General features: G+C 38.4%; 1 protein-coding gene across 2 annotated transcripts; it reads left to right on the plus strand.

Annotated features, from left to right (window-relative positions):
- The first annotated feature begins 2,208 nt into the window (after positions 1-2,208).
- On the plus strand, positions 2,209-24,746 carry TEX9 (testis expressed 9). Of its 2 annotated transcripts, XM_057398144.1 has the most exons (12): positions 2,209-2,268; positions 2,357-2,448; positions 3,343-3,406; positions 4,939-5,009; positions 8,447-8,495; positions 9,512-9,597; positions 11,093-11,271; positions 12,939-13,021; positions 15,329-15,502; positions 19,743-19,877; positions 20,316-20,450; positions 24,278-24,746. In XM_057398144.1, exons 1-12 carry the CDS (start codon positions 2,224-2,226, stop codon positions 24,353-24,355), a joined length of 1,191 nt encoding a protein of 396 aa, XP_057254127.1. In that variant the 5' UTR covers positions 2,209-2,223; the 3' UTR covers positions 24,356-24,746. The 2 variants fall into 2 exon arrangements, with proteins under 2 accessions (XP_057254127.1, XP_057254119.1); XM_057398136.1 differs by lacking the exons at positions 2,209-2,268; positions 2,357-2,448; positions 8,447-8,495 and having other exon boundaries at positions 3,347-3,406.
- The last annotated feature ends 824 nt before the right edge of the window (positions 24,747-25,570 follow it).

Genomic DNA, 25,570 nt, shown 5'->3' on the forward strand with positions numbered 1-25,570 from the left:
CTCTACCCAGTTACCAACTATGTATTAGAGAATTAACCACAACTGTTAAGGTCACATCAGGTCAACTTTGAAGTGATAAAACCTTAATGGAGTAAGGGATCAAGAATGTACCAAAATCTCTTATTGGTTTTCCACATCTCTGGAGAAATACTTTAAAGTTCACTACAAAATACTTATCTAAACATTCTAGTCTTTTCATATTATTTCAAATATAGGTAGTTTAATTCTAAATCCAGTTGATATTTCAATAAAATAAATCCCATTAAATCAATCACCTTGTGAAACTTAGAAAAATTGTTCAAATCTGCAATTCTAATAAATAAATGTTATTATTCCCAGAGGGCTCTAAACAATCCCATTGTGTTGCTGTGGTTGTTAACATATTTGACAATTTATGATATAATAAATAACCCCTTTCTTGTTCATTAAGACTTATATAGAAGCTGGCTTGAAAACCATGGCTCTAATCTCTCTAATCTCAACCAGTGATTTTGTTGCCTCAGTATCTAACTAGCAGAGATCCTCAGCTAATACTTTTGGCATTTTTAAGGTGATATGATCTTATAGCTATATTGGGCAAGAACATTAAATATTGAATGTTACCAAGATGATATTTTAGTTCTACGAAAAGATATAGTACTTTTCTTTTGAGAAATCCCATTTGCTGTGTAGAAAGAGTATGTTTCTCCTTAGAGCTTTCATGCTGCCAACCTTGTTTCCCTTCCTTGGCTCCTCTGTTTCTCTTAAAATTCTCCAGAACCTCACTAAACCTCACTGGAGAGGCTTCTAAAACCTTGCTTTGGTTACGATGTTTTAATTTCTCAAGGAATCTGCAACTTATTTCTTAACAAAATCTGTCTCCCTTTGGAGGTTTGGTTTCTACTATTAACCTTGCCCTTTCTTGTTTCTTCAAATCAAAAGCATAAATGATGGAGTTAAATTCTGCATATCTTCTTTCTGAAAGGCCACCATTAACCTCTTGCTGCTCTTGTTAGTAAAAAAAAAACAAACTAAAAAACAATTATAATGGACCGACTTCTTGCTTGACAATTTTTTCAAGATCTCCATCACTTTTTTCATAGGCTCGTTCTTTTCCTCCTTTATGTCCATACCTTTGTATCAATGTTACTGTTAAGCATTTTCATTTTCTATATTGATATTTCTATTTTTTGCCTTCCACTAATCACATTTGTGCTTTCATTTCACCTCCACTTATCCCATACTGCATGTCTCAGTGCTCAAAGTTAATCTCCTCCAAGCATTTCTTCTGTTTTCCAACTAATGCTTCTGCAGAAATCCTTCAACTACGCACAAACCTTCTACTTCTAGACAGCTAAGCCGTTCTGATTTCTCCTGTGCAAATCTCTTCATTAAAATCATACACAGTTCGTGGAACTCAGGGTATAGAACCGTACTATTCTTGCTATCTTAGATACCTAGGTACCTATACAGGCACGGGATGGCAGGGCTGCTGTTGCATGGAGGGGCAGCATCTGTTAGAAACTTGGGAATGGAAACTGGAGTGAGTGAGGTAAGCAGGAAAGCGACAGATGAAGGAGAAACACAGCAAAATCAAACAGTGCAGGGGTGAGGGACAAAAGTAATGGAGCCATTCAAAAGCATGCCAGAGGAAAAGGCAAAAAACAGACAACAATCAAACTGGCAACAGGAAACAGAGAGAGACCACAGGATTAACGAGTAGTAAATAGGGCAGAACCGTTGTCATAATGCTGCAAACGCAAAAGTTTCATGCGCTGAAGGGACGTTGGTGGGACAATGTGTAGCCAGGCCAAAAGGCTCTAACTGAAGAGTTGTAATACATGTTTATTACAACAGTAAGTGTAATGCCCCCTCAGACCTCACCACTTCCCCTCACCTGAACCCACGGCAGCCCAGCGCCATGCCAGGAGCCAGCTGACCCCGGGGCTCTACTCAGGGGCCCGTGCCCCGGCCTGCAATGGCTGTCACAGGGCTCCTGCCGTGGGGTTACCCTGGCACCAAGCAATGCGAGGAAGGGGGGTGCGCAGCGTTTCAGCTTCCCACCGCCTGCCAGCAAGGGACGAAACGTGCCTGCCCCGTCCCTGCCCCGAACCCAACATCGCCGGAGGAGGCCTGGCCACGAGCAGGGCCGGAGGAGGGACCGAGGGAGCCACCCGCCCTCCCCGGCCGCTCCCGGTTGCCCTGGCGAAGGAGACGCCACATGGCAGCATCCGCGCTAACAAAATGGCGGCGGGCGGCGGGGTCCGGCGGGGCGGGGGCCTGCCCAGGGTAAGGCGGTGGGGCGGGCACCGGCAGACGAGCTGGGAAGCGTGGCCGCGCCGTGGCCGCTCCGCACATTAACGCGTCCTCGCTGCAGGTGCGGAGACCGCCCGGCGGCCCCATGCCGCCCGCCGCCACGGAGACCGGCGTGCTGAGCGGCGACCTGCTGCCTAGGGAGCAGGAGTACAAGTAAGGAGGAGGCCGGGGGCGGCAGCCGGGCCCTGTCACCTCAGCCGCGTCCCGCACCCTGGCCTAGCGGGGTTTACAGTTAACCCGGTGTACCCCAACCCCTCAGTTAGCTTCGCCGAAGCGGAGAGTACCACGACAGTGTTTAACTGTGCCCTCCGCCGTGCAGCATCTCTGCTGCCGCCGCCTCACACAGGCGCCGTAGGGTGTGCACTGTGCTAGGCCTTGCTTCGATCCCACAGCGTTGGACACCAGACTCCTCCATTTAAAACACTAACATTACTTTTAAATTACGAGCGTATAATTGCTTAAGTCTGTTCAAAAAACGCTTAAATGCTCTAAAGCATGTGACAAATGCAGTGAAAGTGATCTAAAAGCACTCACTGTTACCTGTTCTCAGGATGCACAAGGAGCCGTGCCTCAACCTCAGTGACTCCCACTGCGGGAAAGGCTGTGAAGCATGCAAGAACACAAGCTTACTTTAACCTATGGATATGTATAGTGACACATCTTAATTATGTGATCAAGAAATGCAGTTGTACGTGATTGCTGTCCCAACCTCTGCTGCTGAGGATACTTAAAGACTCTTAAAAACAGAAAACATGGAAGAAATGAAGCCGTAAAATGTGTATTAAGCAGTGACGTGGCCAAAACTCTTCTCAGAATTATAGTCTAAACCTTACTATTTAATGGGTATAGGTGATTTATGACTATTGATTTGACAGAAACACAGAAATCGTTGAAACATAACTTTGTTAATACCCTTAAGTATATGTTGGTGTTTCTTTGTAGGAGTTCGTAAAATTTCACTTAGTTCATACAGTGGTACCCTCAGGCTTACATTTATTTCTTTTAAATCTTTCGAAGCCTCAGTGACGAACTTTCTTACTCTTTCAGGTGGCTGAATGCAGAATTAGAAGCAAAAACAGAAAAACTGGTGCGTCAGGCTGAAGAAGTAATGGTGGGTAGATTATGCAGACTGTTACATGATTCAGCCTTGATTCACATGTACGCACGGTCCAGTTTCAAAAGAAATTATTTAGACCGTGACAACTAGAAGTGTTTGGGTGTTTTTTTTGCCTCCAAGATTATAAACTTCTACTAAGAACACATCCAAAACCGATTTTTATATAGTTCCATCAGGTAGATCAGTCTCCAGACAGATGCATACAGCATTTGTGCAGATATATACATAAAGCCACGTAAAAAAATTTAGCTGTTTAGGAAAAGTATCTGGTTTTATGTCGTAAGTACAAACAAACAAACCAACAAACAAAACCCCCAGGTATTTGAAAACCAGATACTGTTGCAATAACACTCCAGTGAAATAGGATCTACATTGGTCAAGCTGAAAGAAATACAAAGAACAAGCAGCATAAATAGAAAAATAAATGGTTAGTAAGAAGAAAACGTTCTTAAAACAGAAAAAAATCCCGTCTTTGTCTGTATTATCTTTTAACACTGGTGTGGCTGTATACCACATAGAGTCAGGGTTTTATAGGAAATCTGGACAAATTAAAACAAGGGAATGGGGGAGGTATGGTTTATGCCCAAAACAGTTTGGAGAAAGTAATTTTAAATGACTCAAATAAATAAAGCTTAAAACATCTTCAGGAAAGCTGTACTTGTATGCACTTTTCCTACTGCTGAAACTTCATTTTTATGTCCTGTGAAAACATAGTCTTCTCTTAGTTAGCCTCAAGCTGAGGCTAACTGCTTGACATTGGAACAGAAGCAGATGAAGTGGCTAAAATAGCATCCAGTCTCTTTCCTTTAAAAAACAGCAACAACAAACCCACTTTTTTGTTTGTTTATTTTTCCTTCTCCAAATACAGCAGAAGACCATATATTCTTAGGACACTTAATATACCACATGGCACTGCCAGATTGCACAGATATACATTTAACAACAAGAGAAAAATACTCTTAAGTTAAAAATGAAGCAAAAATGCCCCAAACTAAACACCCTCCCCAAAAAACAAAACAGGACAACTGCATTTTGTTCTGGATTATGCATTGTGATTGTAACTTAGCAGCATAGAAGCTATCTGAGCATTCAGACTGAATTGTTCTCTAAAGTACATACAGCAATATCAGTGTCCAATTATAGTCATGTTGCAAGATTTATTTCTAAGGCTTATACAATATGTAAAATTGAAAAATTGTTCTACCTGCTGTGCATTTGCTACTTCTTGTATTTCAGAGAAAAAGGAAGGAGGGTAGCAGCATCTCAGATGATGTTGAGCAAAGTTTTACAAGCAAAAGGCAATTGCATATTGCAGAGGTGGAATACCTGATGGGGTACAGGAATGGCGTTTTAAGTTTTCCACATCTTTTCCTGTGTTTGAGAAGTTCTTTTACACACTAGGCTATAGTTTCCACTCTTTTCTGTAGTGGACTGTTGTTGTGATCTGTGATTTACAAATATGTAATTAATCTTAAAAATGGTTTATATTCCCCCCAAATTGACATTTTTTTTTTTTTTAAATAAAGAAAGGCCAACAGGAGATACTGTCTAGACCAGTGTCAGTACAGACTGAGTCATCTGAAGAAGACAAACAGAGGTATGTGCTTAACAGCTAACAAAAGTATGTGCTTTAAAACTGCTGCATATAATTCATGGGGAATGTTTACAGTGATCCTGCACACTCTGCCTTGCACCCTTGGTCATGCTCCTGTTGAATCTATCTTTGCAGCATACTGGATTGGTGGAGTCTAATTTTTTCCTATTGAAACGATGCTAAGTAAATGTTATTCCTTGTTATTTCAAAAAAGTCTTCATTTTCATGACATGTTCTACCTAGGATGTTAAGTAGTACTGATAGCTGTAAAAAAGCAAGGTAAGGCAACAGGTTTATTTGCAGTACAAAACACAAGACAGCAGTAGGTGGTTTTTAACCAGTTCATCTGACAAAGCAAATAAATAGATACTGGTTCATATTAAACTTGGCCTAAATATTCCTGGGATAGAAAGTGTTTGATGAAAACATACAAACAAACAAACAAAAAAAAATCCACTCCCACCCCCACCCCAACACAGAGAGAAACCCAGGACAGACAGCAATTCAGCTGCCACCCTCTGGAACTTGGATATCATTACACCTCAGTAGTCCGACAGCTTTGGCCTGTATGAGCATACATACAACTGTGTGTTGTGGCCTGTTAAGTTAAAACCCGTTAGTGCTGGAGTGGATACATAGGTGTATTTACTTAGCTGGTCAGGGGCATTATTATTTGCTTAGTTGTTCAAGAGTTTGTATATTGACAGCACAGGGAGTGGGTGAATTTAAGATAGACTACTACACAGTTTATCAAGGATCTGATCTGGTAGGTTCCTAAATTTCTGATGCTACTAATCTAGATAACAGAGGTACTGGGCAAGACTACACAGTGTTTCAAAAGTAAAGCAGTTGGGAAACATAAAATAGTGTATATGAAAGTCTGCTAGAGATGATGAAATAATTACTTCTGTGCAGAACAAAAGCAAAACCAAAAAGTGAGCGTTTGTCTATGGACATGAAAGGGTTTTTCAGTAGACAGAAAGTGTGACTGTGGTAGAAAGCAAGTCTGTGATAGAAGCTTGGCTGTACCATCAGAAGTTTGCTGCTGTAGTTAAAATTATTCCTGAGCTATTTAAAAGCTAAATTTGTCAGTTATAGACGGGAAAAAAAAAACCACCTAAAACTCCATGTGTTATCAGTATCATCATGCTTTGCAAACAAATTCTGTCTTGCTTTACTTTTATGTTCTGTTAGATGGATTTTGAACAGCAGAAGATTTTTAAGAACTTCAAACTGAGTTAAGTTATAGGGCTGGTTTATGAGGTAATGTGATTGGAGGGTTCAGCCCCACAAAGGGGGTTAATAGCTTTGATGGTATGCATTTGAAATAAATGGGAGTGCTGGAAGATTTAAAAACAAATATTGGCAATTTGCATGTCAGCGAAGCGGCTGATCTACCGCTTACCTTCATAAACTAAAACACCTTAAAACAACCACAATCTGTGTGCTGGCAGATATTTATGTGACAGAAGAATTTAAATCCTATACTGTAGTGAAAAAAATAGAAATGTGTGCTAGGAATTAGGCACACTGATTATCCATGAGTGAACATTGAGGCCATTCAATTAGATTAGTTCCAAGTATTTAATATTTAATTTAGGCCATTTATTTTTTCCAAAATTGTGCAAGTAGATAGACCATAAACCTAAAGGAAACATTTCAGAGATTTTTGAAACATCCATTTAAAATTTCCATTGATTTCATTACAGAGAATAAACATTAAAGCAACTGAAAAGAAGGGGAGAAACTGAAGCAAAGAAAGATGTAGTACAAGGGGGAAAAAAAGACAGGTTTAGAGAAAAAAATAATCATTAAGCAAAGTGAAAAAAGGGCAACAAATATAAGTCACTCAAAATCAGTGTATATTTTAAAAGAAGTGGTTCTGGAGATTTTATTGCATCATTTTTTTCAGAGAAACTTGAATTATATAGAGACAAAGCAGCTCCAGTGACACCACACTGACATCAGCTTTTGTTTACACTTTCACTCCTCAGAGCACTGCCAGGCTCATGGCGATGGGAACTGTGCGCATGGACAAGCATGCTATAGGCTTTGAATAGGATTAGCAAACACAAAGGGTTTGCTCATGCACATGCATCTCCTGTTTACATGCAGAGATGGAATTGTTAAACATTAGCTTCTGTTTCAGTATTGCCACAATACTCTAGCTACTTATTTATATACCTTTTCAGGATTTACAAATGGATTTCACTTATGACACAGCTATAGAACTATATTCTGAGGTTTTAAAAATGGGTTGTCATGTGTGGGGAAGTGGAAATAAATTGTTAAGGTTAAACAAGTTTGAAGAATTTAGTGAACAATGAGGGTTTATTTTGTTTCTGTTTTTTAAAGAAGGCCCTCAGACAACAGCTATAGTAGGAACAGATTAGTCTATTGATGGAAAGAACATTATTGTTTTCTTGAGTACAGAGAGCATTGTATTTTCATATTTTTCAGAGTAACATAAAACTGCTATTTCTATGGCAGCAAATCCTCACCTTCTGCATGCTTCTAGTGTTAGCCAATAGGAAGGAGGCATGAGGAAAATAGGGTAAATAGACAAAAACTAATCATCCTATTCTTGAAGTCTGTTGCCAGCCACACACAGATGATTTCTCCAGTTGTGTTTTTGTCCTTCTTGTTGCTGGTTGGTTGGGGGTTTTGTTAGGATTTTTGGGGGTTGGTTTTGTTTGTTTGTTTGGGTTTTTTAATAAAATATGGGTCTTTATGCAGATAATTCTTGTTGATGAATGGATGTCTGTGAAATTTTTAAAGGCAATATCTAAGCATTTGCTCAAATCAGCTGGGGAAAAAAATTGAGGTGACTTGATGTGCGTAAATTTAAATTTTATATATTTATATAAATTTATATATATATATAAATATATATTTAAAAATCTTTTATAAGCCAGCATTTTAATTGAAGTAAAAAATTACAAAGGGTAGTAAAAAGGTAGCCTTTCAGTGCAATAGCACAGATGCCTATAATTCATTCTGAAAACAAAAAAGCGACATATATGACAAGAAACTGGACTTGGATAGTACACAGCATGCTAAAACTTTCTGCTTTTTTTCCAGCAGATTTAAAAAATAATCAATTAACCTGAGGTTCAGTTACTAAGCAGCATGGTTTTCAGCCAAATAAGTAGATCAGCAGCAGTCACCTGAATTGTAAGAGATTCAGATTGTGGTACCTAAGCAAACTGCTGTATTAGGTATTCTAGACTCACCAGGTGATTTAGATAGCAAATAAGGTAGAATGGAAGGGCAGAGAATGAGACTGAATTTATGGTTGAAGTACCTTAGCTATATTTATTCTAGACATATAAAATGTTATTCTCCTAATTCTGTCAGGAGAGTGTCAATTTTTATTCTAAAATGTTTATTTTGTTATACATGTTCAGTTAATTTTTAATTATTTTAATCTTTTTCTGCAGAGACCCACTCTGTCCTCAAGTTGCTTCTCTTACACATTCACACACTAAGGTATCAGAGTTAAAACTATCCTGGTTAATTTGTCTTCTAGTATCATTTCCACATATTACTTTTGGTTTTGAGGCTGTTCTGCACTGGGGACTTACATGGGTAGGAAGCCAGAAGGAAATGATGCTCAAAACAGTGCTACAGGAACTGTGTTACCAGGCTTTCTCAGTGCCACTGGTGGTTAAGTGGACTTACATTTCATTTTTGTGTTCTGAGTTTCCTCTTCTGTAAAGCATTCACAGAATTATTCAGTGTTTGGAACATCGAATTAAGTGCTAAGTATTAGAACATAATACATTTTTTCCTTTCTCCTCTTTCCTCCCCCACCAGTATAATACTAAAGGGAGTGCTACTGTCTTTTAGGTGTAATAATAAACAAGTAGTCAAAATAACTGAGTACAGGAAGGGAAATAGAATGGAAAAAAGGAGACTGAGAATAGCAGCAAACTCAATGGTCTCTAATTACAATTATATTGAATCTTTTAGGAGGTGAGCTAAAACTTCCAAAATATTGTCCTCATTTATGAGAATACAATAAAACCCCCTTAATTTTGGAAGAATATTTGTTTGGGTGAAAGTAACAAAAATATTGTTAGGTCTGCCTTCTACAGGGAATTTGTAAGATGAAAATAAAAAATGCATAAAAAATAGTATGGCTTTGAAGGCATGAAAGTATGAAGTCCTGAAAGAAATGCACTCTTGTGACAGTTCAGTAGTTAATATCTTGATGGCCAAGATATTGGCCTTGCTTATGCCTGAATTTATTATGAGTATGTGTGCAAAACCTCCCACAAACAAATGCCCATTGGATGTATTATAATTTGGGCCTATGGTCATAAAAGTAGCAAGATGAAGATGAGTGCAAATAAAACTGAAAAATTGTGCTTTTGAACGTTTGAAAAGTATCCTTGAGTCTAAATAGATGAAGAAAGCAAACAAAAATAACCCACAAGACACTAGGAAAAAAAGAAATTCCTAACTAATTAAAAAAAATCACTACTTTCTGAAACAAATTGTAGCCAGCAAACAAGAAGAAATGTGCTTCCATGCCGATGGCTCAGAACAGACCATACTCTGGAAGTAAGGGGAAAAGAACAACTTCAAGGTATATTATACACCTCTTTTTGTTTGTAATAAAATATTTTAGTTGCTATTTTTGTCTATCGGGTTATTTTCATTCATGTATGGTTTTATATTTGTATATACTTGTGTAAATAAGTGTAGCAAACTTTTGGTCCTGCTCAGTCAGCTCCACCATGTAGCTACCTCTGTCTGCTTGCAGGGAGCATACCAAAAACTATTAGGGAACATGTGTGATTAATACTACAACTGTTGCTTTCTGCTCAAGCATTCTCAAGGCTGACAGTTAAACTCTTAACTCTTCAAGTGAAAGGATGCCTAAGGAGCATACATATGGGAATTACATAATCTGAGTCAACCTGAGAGAGCACACTTAGCTGGTGCAGGGTGATTTGTGATCAGACTTGTGACAGGAAATAAGGCTCTTGAGTGTCTCCTTTATTTTGGTGAGTCTTCAGCTCACAGGACAGGACAAAGTCAGTAATAGTGCTACAGCTTTCAGGAGTTCAAAGCTGAAAAGCTTCAGCTCTGTCAAAAGCAAATTCAAGGTTGTAAAAGCAAGAAATGGAGATCTATACAAAAGAAGAAAGTAGAGAAATGCATAAAATCCTGGGAGCAAATTAAAATTGCCACAAAATATGGACAAATGCCAAAACAGGATGAAAATTGGCTGCAAAGAGACAGAACATGTAATTAACACAGGATGAGGTTGTCTTTCAGGACCTATAAGTCACTTGTGGACCCTCTGGACCTCTCTTGGACAGTTCAGGGGAGACTGTCACACTAGCACCTCTTCAAGAGATTTAGAGATGGACTTGTGCAGATGCAGGGTGAACCCAAAGTTGTGGGAGAAAGCAGCTAGGAGACTGGCAGCAGCACTGGGATAAGGATATACTGGAATAAGAATTTAGAAGCTTCAGATCCTGTAGGAACTACTTTATCTTTTTCTAAAAGAAAGACGAGGAGATACCCTGTGTAGCAGTTGTGTCACACACCGTGTGTTTTGATTTTATGAAAACTTTGGTATGCTGCTTCCAGGGTCAATGAAGTTTCCTAGGCCAGGCATAATGATACAGAAGTTGCGGTAAGGTAGGAGTATAGCTAGAATGGACAAAGTCTTCGAAGTTAACATAGGAAGTAGGGAGAAGTAGCAGAATTTAAGGCAAAGGACAGTAGCTAAAGGCAAGTCAACATTCCTGTTTCTTACTTTTACTCTGATTTAGTTATGAAGTTGTTGGATGAGAAGATCATGCCAGAATCTTCTCAGTAGAAAATGGTACTGCCTTTTCTGCCCTCTGCATAATAATGTGTAAAACACTGTAATTGTTTATGTGGAATACAGTAAAGGAATCTTAGAAAGTAAGAAATTGGCATCAATGTGTCTTTCATATGAATGCAAGCAATGAAGTTGCATTAGGTAACTTTGCATATTCTTAAAAATAGCAAATACACTATATTTTTTGTAGATGTTAAAATTATTATTATACATTTAAAATCCAAGGTCTGGTTTTTTTTTTTAGTTCAAAAACAAGAAACCTGGAAGTACGAAGTGTTGATGCTGCTGCAGCACTGGGGGATTGCACAGATTTTTCTTTAGCAAAAACAATAAGCAAAATAGAGGAAAAACTAGAGAAAGGAGTCTTACCAGATTGTGTAGATGATGATGCTATTCCAAGTGCTGGAAATGAAATTGGAGCAGGTAGGTTTCCTCCTGTGGTTAAATAGTTTCATTCTTCCTTCTTCACTGTTAGAAATGGGTTCTCCTGCAGGGAAAAAAAAAAAAAAAAAAAAGGAAGAGTTTCTGTAGGAATTGCAGGGAAAGTTCTAATGATCTTTAGTTAAAGGCAAAAGAACAGGAAGGTTTTTCTTTATGTAATCCTAGGGAAAGATCAGATCACATATGAATAATCATGTGGAAAAGTGAATTTTTATCTGGATTTTTACCTTTGTAGGAAGATATTTGGGTGGTTAATATGTCAAATTTGTGCCTGACATTTGATTCATTTCACTGCGGGAATAGAAATACGTGATGCTAAGCTTCTATTTCCAAATAGATTAATTCCTATTCTTTACAGATTCTGCCCTTAGAGGAAAAAGCCTTTCCTCAGATCAGTGCTGTGGGTCTTAGTAAGTGGCTTAAATGAAGTAACGGTTCAGCTACAGTGCTTGAATGAGAATCCTCCAGCTACTTTCCCACTCCACATGGTGTGTTTATGTTTGTCCTAGAAATAGAATAGGAAAGGGGATTGCAGTATTTCCAGTGAAGCTAAAGGAAGGATGCACATCTGCCTTTTTGGCTCAGATGTAATAAAAGTGAGTTTATACAGTTTCTTACAATGCTAAAGTAAGCATGAAGTCAGAGATTCAGTGCAGTAGTACAAAATGCCCCAAACCTCCTCTTTTAATCCAACAGTTTGAAGTAAAGGTAGAAAACTAAATAGGCCCTTGTAACAGAGCAGGCTGATCTCTTAGTTGGAATCTTTCAGTAAAGTGATTCCTTGGGCTTATGTGCCTGTGATAGTTTTTAGGCCAATGGCTGATAAGGTTTGATAGCATTGTCCTTTCCTTCAGCTTCTTGCAGTGCTCATCTTGGACTTAGGTTCCATATCTTTATTTCATGATCAGAGGTTGTCACAGTCCAGCTGTTTTTCTGCCAACACAGGATTTACACATCATTTTCCTCAGGGCCTGTTTTTGTGGATTATGACTCAACTCTGTGGTAAGAAGCAGTTAGAAGCACACAGATACATAGAAGGCTGAACATGAAGCTCTATTTTTATCTAATATAGCCACACACATATGAACAAAATACCGACTGTGTTGTCACACTTCATGTTAATCTTCAGATTACCTTAGGAATTCAAGACAACTATTCAATCAGAACATTAAAATCTCTCAGATACCCCTTTCCTGCCTACCATTCTCTAAACTGCTGGTTACTTTATGAACTAAGACCATCCTATTAAGTGATACCCTTCCCCTCATCAGCCTCATCAGGTGATTGAAAGCAACCCATTAGAAAACTAGTTGTTTAATTTTCTTTACCTCTTGTGACGTCAATCTCAAGGAATGCTGTAATGTATAGCATAGTATGCCAAAAGTTTCAATTTTGAATTATGAGTCTTTTATATTTTAAAGATACCGAGTTCAGTCATTACAAGAAAAATCTACGCAAAGCTTTGCCTAAGAGTGAGAAACCTGAAATATTTATTTAGGAATCTGAGTTATTTTCCTCTTTCTGTTAATAATTAAAAATTGTTTTTAGAAACAAGATGATGAAAGTGAGTTCTTGTATCAGTCTTGCTTCTTTACTGCATTGAATAATGAGTACTTGTGGATATTAAATGTAACTTTTTATGTTCACAGAAGCTCAAGTAAGATTTCTCAAGGCAAAGTTACGTGTTACGCAAGAAGAGCTGGCTAGTGTAGTACGTGAATGCAGGAAAAAGGTGAGAGCTGAGTTTTCTTGTCTGTAGAAATGGAGTAAGTTCCCCTTCAACAAATAATCACAATGGAATTCCCTCGGCCTTTCCTTTTTAAGAGATAAGGGGTTTTTTTTTTTAGATTTCCTAAGAATTTAGAATCAAGGATAGTAGTTTCTCTGTCTGTATGATCTTGGGCTAAAAGCTTGCAGGCAGGAAAGAGCTGCTGGGACCGAAGATATGCCCCAGCTGTAGGAACACTGGTGTTGCAGAGTGCCTTAGCCATCACTGCTGGGATGGAGAGCATTAGCAGAGCCTCAGAAAAAGGAGGAGGATAAACTAGCAGTCAAATATGGATTTTGGTACACAGAGAGGAGTGGTGCCTGGAGCTGATCTGTGATCCAGTTCAAGTGGAATACTGTAATCAAAACAGAAATTTGGCTTTCTCCATTCTTCAGATTGTACTTGATGCAGAGGATTGTATTTGGAATTACATATTTGGGCAGATAAGGCTGAAGTTAAGGCATTGTTAAGCTACACTGATATTTTAGTGTTAGAGTGTACTACAAGTGAGTTTTATGATCTGCACTGTCTAGCAATATGTTTTTAGGTAATGCTTAAACATTTCTTGAACTGTAAAACCTTAAATAGTTTGTGTCTGCCTGCCAGAGGGATCACCTCTTTTTTCATGTATTTGTAATCGAGGAAGATTTTTGAACTAACTTTCCATTTTCCACTATTAGATCATTCTTAGTTGTAGTCTCTCAACTTCAGAATGCTTTTCTGCACCTATTCCTCAGGCCCAAACGTGATGATGGCATTCAGAACATATGACAAACCACCTGTATTTTTTCTCTCAAACTTTTAGTTTAGAGTTAAGGAGAAGGATGATATTAAATAAGTTTTGTGAGATAAGTACCTGGAGAAAATCTTTGGAAGGATTTACTTTTTGATATTTTATATCTGTACTTTATCCTTTATTTCACTTGTATCGATGCAGGTACTTCTGTATCTTGGTACTTTCATGCTGTGATCAGGAGAACGTCATTATTAGATTTTAAAAGCATTTTCATTTTCAAATCAAATTAATTTTGTCAGTAGCTATTAAACTTCAGAATTTCATGCCAAAAATACCACAGAATTCTGTTACTATAGCAAGTGACAGAAGGTGGCCCGGTACTTATTCTTGTCCTGGTCCCATAGCACTCTGTATCTAAACATATTGTCCTGGGCTCTAGTTTCTCTGGTCTGAAAATATCTTAATTACATTCAGAAGATCACAAAAAGTTTCAGATACACAAAGCCTTGAGGTAGATTCTGGTTTTGTTCCAATTCACAGTCCAGTTGTTCTAAGGAAGCAGTAAATCTGTTTTAAGTCTAAAGAACTAGGAACTTCTGAGGTGCATGTGGGCACATGAAACTTAGAGTAAAGCACATGTATTTCCCAGGTGAGAAGCATGTATTCCTAGTTGCTGGGAGAACAGGAGAGGAAGATCTGTTTTCATGGAAATTCCATTTCTGTGTGTGCCTTGATTTATTTTTCTTAAAGAAATGAATCACAGAATCCTAAGGGTGGGAAGGGCATAATGTATCTCTGAAATAACATTAATATTCACTTACCATGTTTAAAAGGTTAGAAAAGAAAAATGCATTGAAATTATAATGCCTAATGTGGGATGTAATTGCCAGTAAGGTCATGAATCTAATACAGGATTTACTTGATGTTAAGAGAATCTTGAATTTGAATACTTGATGCATCCTTGATCATTAGCTTGCTTTTAAGTGAAAACCAGATAATCTCCTAAAACATAATGGATTGATTTATCAGTAGTTATATTCTGTTCTTTTTCCAAGAATTTTTCCTAATGAGTGCATTTAGCTATTCTCACAAAAGTGTCACAAAATATCTGCATGCCGCTGTTATTCACACTATTCTGTAACATTTTCATAGTTCTCAAAACCTTTGAACTAGGAGAAATCAAATGTTTTACATCCAAGTAAAAGCCTGCAGAAAATTAAATGAGGAAAGCGTTCCTATCTTTTGAGTTGTTGTCTTGGTAAATCCATGTTTTGTTTTCTTAGTTTCTCGTCATTCCTTCCTCTCTTTGAAATTGTGAAGTCCATTATGAAGGATCTGAAAGTTTAAAAATAACAATTTTTAAACTAGTGATCTCCATATGTACAATACGGATATATTTACATATATTATAAATATATATATAAATATATCAATAAAATAAATATTTTATTTACAAAATATTACTATTGCATTATCCTGCTGCTTCCTTGCAGTAATCGAGGTGGGGTTTCTTTCTGTTGATTACTGTCAAACAGGATGACGAAAATCGGAATTTAAAGTCTCGGCTTAAAGAAACTGAAGGAGAAATTGCCCGACTGCAACGAACCATCAGCGTGCAATGTTCTCAGAGCGAGAAGTATAAAGCGTTGTCACAAGAAGCAAGCAGAAAAAGTCAAGGGTTACAACAAGAAGTCGCTGCGCTAGAAAAGGTATTGCAGATGTTAGTCTCATTTATCTCACAAAAGGGGAAAAGTACTGCATCACATTCCCCTAGCTTCATAGATGCGTTTCCACTGATCCCATTAGTGTTTCAGTCTCTGATAGTAGTTTTAGAAATTGTAATTTAAATGGTCTAATCACTTTTTGAAAGGAGGAAATAATGTATTTTACTAATTTCTTTTTCTTCTGCTTCCACCATTATATAGTTCTGTATTTTAAAATAATTAAGTTCTTGTGTAAAAGACCCGCAAGACACAAAACAACTGTTTCAGAAACCACTGTCAAATTCACAGAGGAATCTTGAAAAATACAGGGAAATTTTATTTTTCTGGTTTTAATTATAATGGTCAAAAATGACTTCTGGTAATAAGAGTTTTATTGTCAACTGTAGAACCTGGTGAACTTTAAAAAAACAAACCAAAAACTCACCTGTGGCTTACATTAGTGTCTTCTGCAGGTAGAGGAAAGGATGTGTCTTTGGTCTTGAAAATGAAATAATCAAAATTAACCTGTCTTCTGCTGTAGGCCACATATGCAAAATTGTATAGGTGCCTAGTTGTAGCAGATGGCTGCATAAACAGCTTTGCTTGTTTGGAACTTCATCTAAGAGCAGCACGTGGTTTAATTACTCAGAGTGGGAGAGGTTGACTTCAAAATCATGTGATACATATAGTATTGTGTTGCACATGTAGTATAACCAGGAGAACGTTTCTCTTAAAAAACTGGGGAAAACAGAACACAACTCAGCCTGACACAGTCTCGTTATACGTCCATTAAATCATATTACACATTTGTATAGGCATGCTTTCATCTTAAGCTTTGTAGTTCTAGCATTGTAACTTACAATCTAAGTTTTATAGTTCTAGCGTTTTTAAACTAAAATGTTTACAGTTTGTGTGTTCTTTTGTGCAGATTCTTGGAGGTTTTAAGTTCCCTCAAATACATACCCTGATGGTTGATTCTGTCAGCAAAAAAAATATTCAACAGAAGTACTCATACTGTTCATCAATTCACAGTAAATAGGACTAAAAGATTTACAAAATCATTTAGGCCATTCTCTTAAACCAAGACAGGACAGATGATATCTAAACCCTCCTAGAAATAAGTTTAGCCTATACTTAAAGCCTTCTGTGATGGTAATTTCCATAATTTCCATAGACAGTCTGTGTTGGTTCTTACACACAGCCACAGTTAGAAAGTTTATCCCAGTATTTAGATGCCTGTTGTGATGAAAAGTTTATTCACTTCTGCTGTACAGCTGCTATATCCAAACTACAGTCACTTTGCTCTGCATTTACCATCCTCAGTTGCTTCAGTTGTTCCTAATAGATTCTGTTTTCTAGACTTTCTCAAGGTTACTGATCAGACACAATCATGACAAATAGTGGTACTTGCTTAAAATACTAATATGGCATAAAAAGGCAAGTGTATGTAATGAATGGTTCTCTGCTAATTCAGAAATTATTTTACTTTTTTTTCTGATACAAAAAAATATCTACCAACCCCATGCATTTAAAAATAATTTTGCAGAAACTGCTTAAATCTCCTATGGACGTGGCAATCTGAAAACTGGTTTATTCTTTAGTTATGAAGTATTATTCAACACCATATAATTAATGTAGCTGTAGATTCATTCTAGACATACATGTAACGATTTCCTGTGAACATGGGCCTGAATTTGTACTGCTGTGCCTGTAGACTCAAAACTCACACTTTCAGTATGGAGAAAGCGTAGTTGAGATAGCACAAATATAATCTCTGATTTTGGGGCTTTTATTGCTTTTGTTGTGATTTCTGCTGCAACATAAATGATAGAAGACTCCGACTGTGATATGTGCTTTCCCATGCTTCCTCAGATTTCCCACAATTTCTGCAATTTCATTAATCCCCCAGCTACTTTTTCTTTCATGTGCCTCGGCACAGATTCTCACCTAGTTTTCACAATTTACCTAAAACATGGTAATGAGTTTATTTTTAATTCTCATTCTTCTGGTGATTGGACTCTTGAATATTTCTGCTGGAACACCCACCTCGGGCAGCAGCTGAGTGCTGATGCTGCACAAATCTTCCACCCTCTTCTTTCCTGCATCTTCTTTTTCCCCATCTCATTGATCTAATAAATGACATCACCTTTTCTGTCTTTTTTTACTGCCTGTCTGCAAGAACATTCTTTCCTCCGTGTTCTCTCTCGTTAGTTCAATCTGCTATAGTGTTAGATGAAGATCAGGGAAACACTAAGGTTGTTCTCTTACTCCTTTTAAGGCTTCATGCAAGGGTTTTATAATTTGCCTTGAAGGAGGGCTTGACGTTAAGCAAACATCATCTCTCAAATGTTTTTGGGGGTGGACAGGTGTTGCTGAGCTTTCTAAAGATAGAAGTGCTGTATATGCTTGCTACTGGGAGAAAAGCAAGCCTGCTGGGCGGGTTACTTGTGGACGAGCTCTCTGGTATCACAATCCCTACTGATATTTAAGTGCCTCAGCCATGACAGAACAGGGGAGACAATCCAGGCATGGAAGTGGGATGCTGTTTTAAAACAGAGTAATGTGCTTCCCCCCCCTCCCCCCCTTAGAGAAACATTATATGAGAAAATTAGTCCAGCTTTTACTTCAAGTATTGAAAAATTGGCAGAAACCTTGCCTACTTACAAAGGTAAATACTTATTGCACGCATTTTTAAGATTAAAACCATCCTCACTAGATGACTTGTGAAAAAAAAATAATAATCCTTGATAAGGTATTATGTATGACAGTAAATGTCAAAAGGCCCTAAAAGAATTATTAGAATTCTTTCACTAAATGATATGATTAGCTGATACGTAAGTTGCATTGCATGGAGACTGTGGTTTTGGTCATTAAATGCTTGCAAGGCTGCATACCAAAGCTTTTCATATTAATGCAGAATAAAGTACGTAGCACAAAAGGTTTAGCTGACTCTTTACAGCTTCATCATCTTGATACAAGACAGATTGGTTTGCAGGCTGTGCAGCTTTTTTTCTTTGGGTCAGTCTCCAGCAAATGGTTTGCATTCCCTGATGATGCAGGTGCTGCAGGGGGGGGTTCTGCTGCTCTACTGGCCAGGCTCTTGCCCATGTGGTTTGTAATCAGTCAGATGGACAGGTTAGCAACAAAATAAAAACCTTGAGGCAACATCTGGTTTTATGCACTCTTAGAGGAGGCACATTCACCAACAGGATTTTGAAGGGTCAGTGAGATGCGTCGTACTCTCCCGTTTTCTTCATCCATTTTGGAGAAAACTGTGAGAGCTTCCTAGAAATATCCGTTTCCATCATAACTTTACCAAAGTGTCCTTACTGCATACACTTGTCCATTAGGGTGTATTTCTTGGATAAGTAATTTGGAAATCATAAGTAACAAGAGGTGGTGTGAAATGGAGAAAATATAACAGTTACTCAGAAATAAGGCAGTCTGAGGATAAAAGGTTAACAACAAGCCCCCCTCTATCCTGATTTGCTTAAAAGACTCTTTCTGTGCCCATTACTAATAATTTGATAGACTTTAAAAAGTCTTGTTTCTTTTTCACAAATGACAAGATGTTCTCTTTCTGCCAGAATTATTTCTTCTACTTTGTCTTTTATCTATATTCCCTGATCTTTAATCTCATTATTCTGTTCCTCAGCTTAGTCTCTTTTTCTCATTTCCCCACATACAGCACTATGAAATACTATCATCAGAGACAAGAGAGAACTGTTCTGATTGTTGCCATAATCACTTGATGAGCTATTTTCTGCTAGATGAAATAGTTCCTACCCTTAGCCACCTTCAGGAGGCTGTTTTAACTTTTTTGCATGCAGTGATCTCTGGGGAAAAGAGGTAAAAGAAACATGTAGGAAAGAGCAGTTGGGGATACCAGCCACCTTTCCAGAGTGCCACAGAGGGCACATACTGATGGTTTTTTTCTGATTGAGCATACAGGTTTTCCAGTCAATCCTGTGGTCTTATGTGATCAGCTCCACAACTGGTTCTGAGAGTTCTGAGAGAACTTTAAAACAAAGATTATAAAGATCCCTTTTCAAGAGTTCAAAGGAGAAGGGGATGTTTTGATGGTATAATTAATTGTCTTTGAGACAGATTCTATCTGCAGGCCAAAGAAGCACACAGGCTCTTCAGTTTCTAAGGGTGAGCCTTGCTGTAAATGCGATGTCTGTATGGGATTCAGTAAAATAACATTATTCATAATGTTTGTTTTGATTCATTCCTTCTTAAATAGGAATTGGAGAATCTAAAGTGTGTACAAAAGCAGGCCACAAGCAGTCAGAGTGCAACAGAGGTTCGCTTAAACAGGGCCCTTGAAGAAGCAGAGAAGTATAAAGTGGAGCTGAGTAAACTGAAGCAAAGTAACAAGGTACAGTGGCTTAGGAAAACATGTTTTGATCTGTAATTGATCAGTAGTGCTAAAAAGTCTTGAATTAACTTAGAGCAAGTCACCAAAAGACTTGATGAGTTATCTCAGACACTACTACTGCAACCTATGCAGGAGGAAGAAATGTCCAGGATAAAGTTACCACCTTTCTAATTTTCCCCATTTGTGTGAAAATTAGACGTGCTCAGAAGGGAGAAGTAGCCACACACACCTGGTACATACACACAGGCAAACCACAGCTTTATCTTTGAGATTTCAGGTTTTTTAAGTTTTGATGGGGAAATATTTTGATTTATCCCATATCTTTTCAGGAATGTCTCGTACGGCTACTGTTTGTCATTTTGTGATGTAATGCCAAGTTTCATTGGTTAAAGCACCACTTCCACAAATTATGCAATTCTCCTTTCCTTCTCATGATAGGATGCAACTAACCAAGAACTCAAAATAATTGAAGAATTAAAAGCAGAGAAAAAGAAACTGCAGAAGCAAAAAGAAGAGCTAATGATGGGTTTTAAAAAGCAGTTAAAGTTAATTGATATCTTAAAGAGGCAAAAGGTAAGGACCAGGTATCGTTCTGTTTCAGTTAACAGTCTCTAACTAAATGTGTCTGTTGTTAAGTAAGGTTAGGGTTGTAAAATGGAGCCCCAAGACTGGGAGGTTTCAATGCGAGGCAGCAGCAGCCTCACTTTTTTTAGTGCATATTGCTAACATTTTGCTTTATAGCAGAGGCTGATCTCCTTTTGAATTGACCCCATTCTTAACTTGAAGCATATCCTGTCATGGTGAAAAATCACTACTGACAAATTTTAGGACTGAGAGTATCTGTTTGTCCCAGAACAAATACTGTTCAGGTAATACCAGCAGCTCCCTTTGCTGCTGTGTCAGTAGAATCCATTTTAGCGATTGAGATGTTCTTTTTAGTCATCCCCGTGCCCCCCCCCCCCCAGCATATTACTTGTCATAGCAGCAGCTGTAACAGCGTGCCCTCTCAGGAGCGAGCCGTTACATTTTAGACCTACATTCTTCCTGGGTCCTCAAAGTGTGTCCTTCTCTATCAACACTTTATTTATATTCTGAGGCATTCTGTACATGTACAACTCTGCCCAGGTGCAGATCTCCTTGTGTGTCAGACAAAAAAGAAGGCGGCGAGAGTAGAGAGTACTTATATCTCAGGTGTGAAGTTACTAGACTGGACAAGGGGAGTTGACCTCCTTTTGTAGTTCCTGGAATATCATGCATACTTTGAATCACAGAGGATGTAGTAACATCTACCTGGCTGTATGGCTGGTCCCATCCACCCTGACTTGCAGCTAGCCTTATTTTGAAAAGCGTTTGAATCTACATTCATATCTCACTCCATCCCTCTCCTCAGAGCGTAAGAGGGCAGGGCTGAGTGCCTTTTAGTTTCTTTAGCAGCTGAAGCTGCAATTAGAAAGAAGATAGGCAGTAGAATACTTGCTGAACAGTAGAATTCATGCTGAACAATCAGTGATTTGGCTTTTATAGAAAAGGTGTTTCAGCAAAAAGTGGATTAATACTTCAGCTAGAATACAGCTAAAGAGGTCTTTACTGTCACATTCAATAAAGCTATACTGATGTCCCAAAAAGGAGGGGTGTTTTACTGGGAAAGAGAAACCTGGGAACTACAGAGTGGGTAAGTACCTTGTATCTCTCAAAATACATTTTCAGCATAGACCTGTCAAATGTGCTTTGATGATACGAATTGAAAGAACCTATGAGTTTACATGAAAGAAAATTAAACTGAGGGGAATGCATACTATACATGTTGCCTAAATCAGTTTTCCACTTACTGATGCACTTAGGCCTTACTAGTTCCATCACACCTTTCACTTACCCAGTACTTGGGATTGTATGCTGTCATTTCTGTCAGCTTTTCCCTCTGAGGCTGAACAAGACACATGCAGAGATAGAGGCTTTGCAACTGACTGCACAAAATCTGAACACCGCAGCGTAGTTCACTGCTAATTGCTTACTCTGTTGAATATAGTAAGGTTCATTTTGGGGTGGAGTTAATGGCTCTTCTTTCTGCACTCTAAAAACAAAGTAGTTGGAGAGTTAATACAGCAATGTCTGGTGACTTGTTGAGCAGAAGCACCTTAGAAGGGCCAGCCTCTGCGATAAGAAAACTGAACATTTTATTTACCCTTTGAGCACTGCAGTGGTCACCAGACATTTTGTAAACACTCTGGAAGTTGTTGAGCCCCCACCAAGGAAGAATATTTCTGTATGAAGTAGCAGCTTCATGTAACAAAATACACATACTTGTCCTAAGAATGGGAACTGCAATATGGAAATATACCCTTGAAGCTGGAACGCCTCTCCAACACAGGATGAGGGAGGGGAGGTAACTGGAACAAGAGAAACTGGGGCTGTTCTTGCAATTCCGATGGAACTTTTCTGGCAGTAATAGGATGCAGAGGAGATCTTGGGGCTTACTCTAACAAAAATTGTGCTTAGTTTTTGGCCAGCCCTTCTACCTCTTTGTGTTTGAGAACTCTCTCAAAATCTGCTCTATGCATGAGGTAGCACATAATCCTACGGAACATGAATTCAGTGAAATGGGTGTCAGAAAGCAGAATTTGTTTGACCATGAACCAAAACCGTAGTCTCAGAACCACACCACAAAACTTCATTAAATATATATTTTTTTAAAAAATTACACATACTGTATCAGAACAGCAGAAAGTAGAGGAAGCCACTTACCTTTTCTTATATAAATTGGCATTTACTCACAGAAGGATGTTGTTAGTTGCCCTTCCAGACCAGGCTATGACTGAAGAACCTGAAAGAGAATCATGCTAACTCTGCTTCCTGTACCTTCTGGCAGTAGGCACAGGGGAGGAGCTGCTGAAGCTCCCATGTGCTTTACCTGTGTAACTACCCAGAGAACTTCGAATCTGCTTCACACAAGCCTTTTGGTGAATTAATGAGGAAAACCTGATTTGGGCCTTTTGTGCAGTGTTTGTGTGGCAGATACAGCGAGCCTAAAGGTGAGGATAAGAAGAATGGCAAGAGGGAAAAATCCCCAAAAGGTGTTAAGTAGCAGGGGTAGGATGCGGGTGCTCCAGGTGGTCTCTGCAGACCGCTCTCTGCTTGTCTTGAGAATTTAATAGGAAGTCTTGGTTTTAAAAAGGGTTAAGAGAAGTTAGTCTGAGCTTTACAGAGCTGGAGCATATTACACTGCCCGACTAGTTGTCCTTTTGAACTGACAATAGGTCTATATATTAGACTAGTTATGTCAAAAAACCACCCCAAAACCCAACATAACGGACTGTTTGGAGACATGAATTGTTTCCTATTCTTCAAAACATAACCCATTTTATTAAAATTTGCAGTAAAAACTATTTAGCTGGGACAATTTCCCAGGTAAAGAGCTGATGCAGCAGTGTGGTGCTGTGGATGTATGGCCTCTGCTGTGACATCAGCTGAATGGAGCCCAGGGAGCTTTCAGGGCTTCCCGACTGTTGTGCCTTTTTGACTGGCAGTTCTGTACAAATACACTGCCCGTTTAGTACTTGCTTTCTCATCAAACAACAATGATCTTGGCAACATTTCTCCAACCAATTGCATTATTTGAACAGGAAATAGATTTGTTCTGAGTTTAAAAGTTCTGTTTGTTCTTTTCAGTTTGCTTTTCATGTGGTGTATTCTGTGTAGTAGAAATAAAAATCAGACTACTGGATGATTTCTAAGCATGTACATATGTACATGTGTGTGGGGGTGCATAATGGACCACAAGTGTATGGTGTGATACATGGCAACACAGCCACCAGTGGTCAGTTCCAGGCATTTCCTGTTAAGGTGCAGTACAGTTACTCTTTGTTTTATGCTGATGGTTAGTTTTTATTGGTGGTATTTTGTTAAAATCCTCAGTTAACATTCAGTCATGCATAATCAGAAGCACTAGCATGCTGAATCTTAGCAATGCATTTGATTTGTAATAAAGTGCAGCTGTGTATCAATCAGCTTGAAAGAGCATATACCAGTTTTCTTACATGTGTTCTTCAGAGGTCACAGGAGCTAGCAGATTTTCAGGAATCTCCAATGCCTCACTAAAAAAGAGGTATTTGTAAAGCACTATAAGGAACTCGGATGGGCTGTTGGTCCTGTTTTACTAGAGCTGCAGGTGCAAGGTTTAGCATAAAATTTATCACATTATCCCTACATTATAAATTTCTGCAGGAAAAGTACGAGTAGCAGCTTCAGCTGGAACAGGGGCACATCCATCCAAACCATAGTACAAAACTAAAAGGAACGACTGATTGGAGCCCCCTTTCAGCTGTTAGGCAGGATTTTGTATTGGTCACTCACAATGTTTTACCTTCTGCTCCTAAGTTTATTTTCTTTTTTTTCCTTTTAAGATGCACATTGAAGCTGCTAAAATGCTTTCTTTTACTGAAGAGGAATTCATGAAAGCTCTTGAGTGGGGAAATCATTGATTCCATAAAAACACAACTTCTGTTTGAAATACAAGTTGGATGGTACAGTATTTTGGCACCATATAGGAATGCTTGTTAATTGTTACTACCTGTATATCCCAGTGAATTGATTTTGTTGATTTTGCTTACATTTAAATTGTTTAATTCCTGTTAGACTGAGAGCTTGTGTTGTATTATCACATGAAATACAAACCTCTACTCTCCATTCTGTAATGAGTGGAAAAGCACAGACTGCACAAGGAATATTCCAATATGTGAACTTTGTTATCAGTTTGCTCTGTTTTAACATTTTAAACTGTACCTTACCTGAGGTAATATTCTGTCCAAAGAAATCAGGGTTTAGTCTCAGAAAATTCCTTGTTGGAACAGAAATACATTACCCAGTGATCCAGTTGAGAAGAAAATGTCATGTCCTTTTTAAAACACGTGGTTGGAAAATTGGCCTTGTCTGTTCTCTGTAACAGATCTCCCCTCAGAGCTGGTTGGTCTGGCATCTAATTTAAGCACCACCAGCTCTTTTATAGAAATGACCATAACTTGTTTTAGCTGTTACATCTTGCACCCTGGCTGGCAAAACCACCCATGAGACTGCCCCTCACTCCCCAGACAGTTTGCAGAACCTGCTGCAGTCCTGTTCTGTAGAGCTGACACTTGAGTGAAAATCTTAAATCTCTCCCTGGCCAGCAGCTGCTGCTTTGGGATGCAGTCAGGAGTGTTCAAGGTGCTCCGCAAGCAAAAGATTTCATTGTGTCATCATTATAATTAAGAACTAGATAAAAAATTAAGTGTAGATGAGCTAAGAATATCCTGTGAACGTTAATTCGCAGGAACAAGAAAAGATGGTGCTACTTGAATGAGCTTTGGCCAAGTCTCAGCTATTTTAGCAGATTCCTCCCTCAGAGTAACCAAACAGGAACATGCCAGATAAACAGTAGGTTTATGCGCTGAAAGAAAGGTATAAACGGTGGTTCTGACCTCAAAATGGAAAAATGTCTCTGCGTAGATCCTACCAGCAAAGTAACAGGACCTAACAGTGAAACAACTAACTCAGATACACCCCCTGAGATGTAGCTACATCTAGATGAGTATTTTAATAGCATTTTTTAATAGCATAACACCAGTGTAGATAAATCTTCTAAGTTACAAACAGAAATAGTGCATTAATAGAACCTTATGTGAATTTGCACTAGCTTAGGTTTCTGCAGAGTTGCTGGA

This window comes from Pezoporus wallicus, unplaced genomic scaffold, assembly GCF_028554395.1.
Source record: "Pezoporus wallicus isolate ANWC-B61680 ecotype Strahan unplaced genomic scaffold, APGP_CSIRO_Pwel_v1 contig_3952, whole genome shotgun sequence".
Taxonomy (NCBI): domain Eukaryota; kingdom Metazoa; phylum Chordata; class Aves; order Psittaciformes; family Psittacidae; genus Pezoporus; species Pezoporus wallicus.

Excerpts from the sequence above, each read along its gene's own strand:
- TEX9 (XM_057398144.1), top strand. The coding sequence starts at position 2,224 with ATGGCGGCGGGCGGCGGGGTCCGGCGGGGCGGGGGCCTGCCCAGG. Across the intron at positions 15,503-19,742 it reads AAGTCGCTGCGCTAGAAAAG|GAATTGGAGAATCTAAAGTG; the intron begins GTATTGCAGATG and ends CTTCTTAAATAG. Across the intron at positions 20,451-24,277 it reads ATATCTTAAAGAGGCAAAAG|ATGCACATTGAAGCTGCTAA; the intron begins GTAAGGACCAGG and ends TTTCCTTTTAAG.